This window comes from Electrona antarctica (genome assembly GCF_951216825.1).
Source record: "Electrona antarctica genome assembly, chromosome: 21".
In the NCBI taxonomy this organism is placed as follows: Eukaryota; Metazoa; Chordata; class Actinopteri; order Myctophiformes; family Myctophidae; genus Electrona; species Electrona antarctica.
In genome coordinates this window covers 18,420,276-18,427,436 of record NC_136802.1, presented here as the reverse complement: position 1 = coordinate 18,427,436, position 7,161 = coordinate 18,420,276, and the positions used below count along the sequence as shown (strand labels likewise).

At 42.8% G+C, this 7,161-nt stretch overlaps 1 protein-coding gene across 1 annotated transcript; it reads right to left on the bottom strand.

The window, feature by feature from the left end:
* LOC306914250 (monocarboxylate transporter 13-like) lies at positions 1–5,203 on the bottom strand (the record flags this gene model as incomplete). Its single annotated transcript, XM_079491240.1, has 5 exons — positions 1–302; positions 1,445–1,982; positions 2,652–2,896; positions 4,425–4,568; positions 4,975–5,203. 5 exons carry the CDS (start codon positions 5,201–5,203, stop codon positions 1–3), a joined length of 1,458 nt encoding a protein of 485 aa, XP_079347366.1.
* Between the last annotated feature and the right edge of the window lie 1,958 nt (positions 5,204–7,161).

Genomic DNA, 7,161 nt, shown 5'->3' with positions numbered 1-7,161 from the left:
TTAGGAGCACAGACTGTGATTCTGGTCTGGGAGTGTTTCAGCACAGCTTGGCAGGGTTTCCGAATAGGAAATTGTCTCCAAAGGGTACAGTTTATCCGGGTTGGGTGCAGGATTATCCATCAGTCCAGATTCTGCACTTTCAGCCTCTTTTTTGCCGTCAGTGGAACATTTCCGAGGAGGGGGCGGGTCTGTGCGGGAGAAGAAGTGTGGCAGAGTGGTGATGACCAGGGCTCCCAGAAGGAGGAAACTACCAGCTAGCACAAAGGAGGTGAGGTAGCTGCCTGTATAGTCCTTTAGGAATCCTTTGGAGAGAGATAAAACGGACAACATGAGAACCAGTGAGCGGAGGAGGAGGAAAGGAAATATATTTCACCATAGAGATGCCTCACAAATATTTTACCTAACTTTTAACTCCTCATTTGGAAGTCTCATGGCTGTTTTTTCAAAAATGTAAAGGATAAATGTATGCTTTACCTTTTTGGGACTCTACTCTACAATCATCTCTTGTTTTGCGTTCATTGACAGATTGTGATAAATTATTGAATGTTTGTTGACCGCTTGGCCTTTGTAATCACAGAAGTGATTACAATGATTTTGCCACACATAATGCAAGCAGTGTATAATGAAGTATCCCTTACTGTACAGCACATGAAGTATTCCTGCAGCTATAGCAATAGATCATTTATTAAATGTGGCTCTCAAAAGTATTAGATATTTGTTTTGTTGGATTGTTCTTCTCATTTAGATCTATCTCTAAACATTGAATTTGTTTTCCCAAAGTTTCCATCTTTATGTGTTGTTGTTTGGCCTTGGAGCTTGTATAACAGATGCTTTGAAAGCCTCTCATCTATCATGCCGCTACTACAGATGAAGCATTATTGTTTCTTCCTTTGCATGACATTGAAAAGATGATGGAGTGAGTCGACTCTTGAGATAACTCAAGTCACACGGCTAGATGTGTGACACTTCTCACTGCAGTGCACACACAACCAAATGCAACTGCTTATTGCTGCTGCTCTCCATTTCTGTATTTTGTCTCCCCTGTAAAGGCCAAACCGCACCAATGCCACTAGTCGCAACTCCTTGCAACAAAACAGTTTTAAGGACAACCGCACCAAAGAAACTTGCAACTGCCATTGGGGGTTGCAAGTAATTTCAAGTAGTTGCATGTTGCAAGGAGTTGCATGGCGAATCATTGGTGTGGAGTGGGCTTAAGCCAGCATCCACCTGTAGGCTCAATCCGGAGCACAATCCGGTTGGCTGCCCAGTTATGCCAACTGTGTCTCTGGATCATCCAGCCAAGCCAGAGGTACCGCTGCTAAGGAATGGAGCCTCTGGTTGGTAGGTGGTGTTTTACCTCTATTGTCACACAGCCAGCCCTTCCATGAATATGTTTAATCAAATCGTTCACTGAATATTTAGAAAACCACGATTGTGCACTCACCCGACAGTGGAGCCCCCAGGAGTGCGCCAATGCTTTCGATAATCATCAGGAGCCCCAGGCCTCCCACCATGCGATCCATGCCTATAATCTGAGGTACCACAGTGATGATTATTGGGCTCAGAGCTGCTGCACAGAAGCCATATGCCAGGCTGAACACCACCAGACCAGCGTAGGAACCTCCCAGCGTCGCCACGGGCAGCATCACAATAACCACGCCTGTCAGGCTCGTCCACAGCGTGTGCCAGTGAATCAAACGCACCCGGCCCAGGTCCGCGGACCATCCCGACAGCACGCGGCCCACTATGTCAGTGACGCCGGTGGCAGAGATGACGAAGGCAGCTTGGTACTCGGACAATCCCACCTGGCGGGCGTGGGCCACCAGATGGATGTAAGGAATGAAGTAGCCAGTGTTGAGGAGAGTGACAGCCACACAGTAGGTGACGAAAGGCCTCTCGAAGAGCAACGACAACTCCAGGTAGGAGTAGACCTTCCACAGGAAGGCAGAACACGAAGACTTGGACTCTTGGATTGTCTTTGTCTGGAAGGATGATAAGGGGAGAAGGCACATTTTACATTCCATTAATATATTTAACCAATAACTTGCATATTCTCACCTGTACAGTCATCATCAAAACATTTGATGGTCCATTTTGTTTGCTTAACAGTATTGCTTTGTTTCAGGTTTGTTTTTTGTTTTTCATCAATCTCTTCTTTCAGCAGCTTTAAGGAAGAGACAGCAGAATACCTTGACCAACCAAACAGAAATGAGCCAATTGAGTAAAGCCTGAGTTATACTTGGTACATCGTGTTGTGCACCGGATATACAGTATATAGCTCATTTGATGTGTTATAAGCTAGATGTTTTTGTAGATCTGCTATCATCCATATGGTTATATGGCAATATGTGACAGACAGGGTATTATAATCACTGCTGTCTGTGAATAAACTAACTAGAGAGCGATTGATCGGATTGTCATGATGAAACTTAAAATGGTCAAAGATCAACTAGGTCACAATCAAGGTTAAGATTAGCCAACATAATCAATTAAGTCATATCTCACTTTGTTTCATATTGATATGCACTTTTGGGCCAAACTAATTTCTTAGTTAGGTTATTCCTTTTACTAACAAATTCCCCTACATTTTATTTTCTTTCTTTTTGTACTAAAATAAACCACCATCAGTTAAGCCTGGCAACCTGCCCCACCTTAGAACCTCCCTGGGGACGAATAAGTGCACCGCAGGCCACCAAGTTGAGGCTGAGCCCGCCCAGGATGAGCAGAGACCCCCGCCAGCTGTACGTGTCCAGCAACAGCTGGAAGAGCGGGGTGGAAATAAAGCAGGCGATGCCACTACCTGTGGATCCCAGAGACACAGCCAGGGAGCGCCTGTGTGTGAAGCAACGCATCACTGTGGCCATCATTGGTGTGAACACCAGTGCCCAGCCCATACCTAGAAGAGAGAGACCGTATATTTCCTGTATAGTGAGGCTTGTTCACTGAACACGGCATGTGGCTTTGATCATAAACTGCACACACAGTAACCTGTAATCATTGATAGCTAAATATTGTACAGTACGGCAGTACACAGTGGCCATAGAGAGAAAAATAACTATATGGAGGCCACGTTTTACTAACATTTATTTTATTTTATTTATTTATTTATTTGACAGGGACCAAGCTCATTAATCAACATGTCAGTTTTCACCTCAATGTAAATGGGCCAGAGTTAGCCAAAGCTAAATTTCATCTGTAGTCCCTGGGCAGGCTCTTAAAAAATGAATGATAAAAAGAAAGACAGAGTATAGTGTGCCAGCACACAACACCATGCGTTGATGCCATGTGTGCATATGTGCCAGCACCCAACACTATGTCCATACAAAAACACAATACAATTCAGATAAAAGAAAGACAGAGTGTGTAGTGTGCCAGCACACAGCACCATGCGTTGATGCCATGTGTGCCAGCACCCAACACTATGTCCACACAAAAACACAATACAATACAGTACAATACAGGAACAGATCAACATGGTACAGGGGACAGAACAACTGCAAAGTGGAGTGAGAAATGACACCGGTGATAAATACTAAATAGTGCTGATAGTTACTCATGATTACAGATATGAATTGTTTTTAGCCACCTTTTCAGGTTGAATTTGAAGGTCAGATAGTTGGAAGTCTCTCTTACTTCTGTGGGGAGACTGTTCCAGTGATGGGAGGCTCTAACAGAGAAGACTGTTTTACCAAACACACTACGTCTGATTGGCACTTCACTTCACAGTCCCCTCCGATAGTTGCCCTTGTTGCTCTGTCACCACTGTCAAAATGAGCGCTCAAAAATCAAAATAGTATTTTGTTGCCACAAGATATAATTAATTCCCATTAATGCGCACGACTCAGGCAAATTGTGGCCACAAATGAAAAGTGTGCTCATTGGTGAACAGGTCTCCGCCAGGTCGGGTTGCCTACCCAGGGCCTGCAAACTCGGACGATGCGTTAATGATTTGAGGCATTTTGTACAAAACGGCAACTTTGGAAGCAAATCTTACCCAATCGGGATGGAATATGAAAAATCTGACAAATCCGTCACACGACTATAGAGATAATGTGTAGAGATTTGCATGATGTTTGGAGTTGGACATAATCTGTACAAGTATTATAAAATACCTTCGGCCTAGCGGAGAGTTACATCTAGTGGAGTCGTAGCCACACAATACTAGTTTTATCACTCTATAGTCAAATGTGTCCTCAGTATGCATTGTTTTCTCTATATGGCCACATATGGGGTTCCATAGACATTATTAATAGAGTCCATTATAGTTTTTATTTTCTGTATTATGTATATATTTTGAAGGCATCACCTGGTTCATGATGAATAGGTTGTTTAGCAACTTCTACAACCACAATAATTAACCACTTTTCCACAGGTTAACATGTCATTAATACATAAATATTGTGCTGTTTAGAGAGATGCTCTACCTGTAATGACGCCCATAGTGAGGTAGAGGTGTATGAGGCATTTGGCCTGTGAGGCCAGTATGAGACCCAGTCCAGTGAGGCAGCCCCCTGCCATTACTACTGGCCTGGCACCATACGCATTACACAGTGCTGTGCCCAGTGGGCCTGGAAAACACACACACACACACACACACACACACACACACACACACACACACACACACACACACACACACACACACACACACACACACACACACACACACAATGTCCTTCATAAAAGAGAGCATACAAATATTACAAATAGTAAGGGTACATTATTAAGGTTAAATTCACAAAATCATGTCATGTCTTCATGATACAATAAGCATATCACTCAGTACCCTATGCCTATGGTACCATATGTGGCGGCTACCAACACACAGCATTACAAACATATCTCACACACACACACAATCCACCACATCTGTTTACACACATGTTGCTAGGGGCCAGAGGGGTCTCTTGACAAACAAGATGTTAATTATTCATATACTTACACAATTAAGAGGTAAATAAGCCGTGAACTCACTGAAGAACTGCACTGCTGCCAGTCCTATGGAGCTGATCCAGGAGATGGCCTGGGCGCTCTCCTCAAAATACTCCACAAACGCCACAAAGAAAACCCCCAAACTGCGGATCACACCAAACACCAGCATGTAGCTGAAAAACATGGCCCCCACCATCACCCAGCCATAGCCCCCATCTGGACCCTGTGGCTCCACACGCTGGGCCACTGGCTGGGGATTGGCCTTAGTCATGGCTGAGAGAGAGAGAGAGACACATAATGTTGGAAATCATGACATCTAATGCTCTTATGTTGTACCGTTAAACGTTACATTTCACAGTGTAATAACATAAAATATGTACTTACTGTAACACTTACCTGATGAAATCAGCTGCAGATGGAAGTAGTTTTAGGCACTGCTTGTTCAACCTCCTAATTTAATCCTATACTTGTTTGAGCAAGTGGTGAGCTGAATGGAAGGTATAACATTCTACAATACGTTACAGCCTAAAAAGTCCAAAGTACGACCGATAGTACATTTGCCGCTCAATGTTCAATTTGTCTCTCAGATCATGCAAATGTCATCACAAATTCAACATACTTTCACAGTATGTTGTGATGTTGTCTAGTAGTGGGAGTTCAATGCGATAATCATCACACCTCATAAGGTGGTTCAAGGTTCAAGGTTCAAGGTTCAAGTTTATTTAGTGTCCCCGAAGGGCAAATTGGGTTGCAGCATAGACATACATTAAACAATGACAGTACACATAAACAAACAGTTCACATAGCAGATCATACCAAAGTACAAAGGTGCATAAGTGCAGGCGTTAAAGTGCTATGCGATAGTCATAAAAGTGCGAGTGCATAGGCATTAGGCACGAGACAAATAAAGTAAGTAAAAAAGTATGAAGGTAAGTACGTATCTACCCACAGCAGCATTTAGTGTGCAAATAGAGACAGGGACAAAGGAATGTTTGTGCCTGTTTTTGAGTGGTGTAAACCACTCCTACGACTGGCTTTGTTAGTTTACGTGTCTGTCTGTTCTCAAAAAATGAGCATGGTTGCTACGGTCACCCAGTTCACCCGGGTGTGATTTCATTACGTCAGACATTACGTCAGACCACAGCTGATCAGTCTATATAAGACCTTACACCAATTGAACTTAGCCAATTTCCTTAGACAGTACAAGCGTCAGATTGTCGTCAATAATTGTGCCTAGATATTTGTAACTGGGTACAATATCTACAGTCTGTCCATTGACAACACTCTTCTGGGGGGATTGTGGCGAACGTCTAAAATCTATGCATAGCTCTTTTGTTTTAGAGACATTAAGCTGCAAGAAAGCATTGTCACACCAGGATAGAAAGTCGTCTACCACTTGCCCGTGACAGTTCTCATCGTTATCAAGCAGGCTGACGATGACCGAGTCGTCAGCGTACTTAATGATGAATCTGTTGTGGAAATGGCTAACACAATCGTTGGTATAAAGAATGTAAAGAAAGGCAGATAAAACACAACCCTGGGGCGAGCCGGTAGAAGATGTCAGGAAGCTAGACAGTATCTCGTTAACCCTGGTCACTGGTTGAACCATTTGATTTCATATAATATCCATCACCAAAATGTTTGCACACAATTCTCAGACAGAATGCAGATGGGAGATAATATATTGATGGGTCTAATTATAAGTCTAAACTTGTTCAATATAGAGTAGCATGATTAATACTTTATTATAATTATTAAAATAACCACCCTAACTGTACACTGGCCCTCTTTCATGTGCATGAACCATGATCTATCATACTTAAAACACCTAGAAAATGCAAGGATTGCATAATATTTGAAAAGGACACTTAATAACATTCAAAATCTTCCATATACATGGAGGTTGTAGCCTGGCTAATAAGCCAGACCGAATCAGCCGTTGGCAAAAAGAAATCCGCAACAGTGTTGTGTGATATTAGTCTGGCTTATTAGCCAGGCTATGGAGGTTGTGCCTCATAACATTACTTGTGTAACCTGTGTGACTAATCAATGGCAACCGCTTAAAAAAACATCATTCTTTACCCTGTGAAGAACATTGTGACAGTTCAGCAAACATCACCAGTACAGTCAGAGGAGCAAATCAATAGATTTAGACTCTAAAGTGTTGAGTAGAGGTGCCAGACTCTGGTGAATCCATATCAATGAATAGCTAGTAGGCTGATAAAGAGT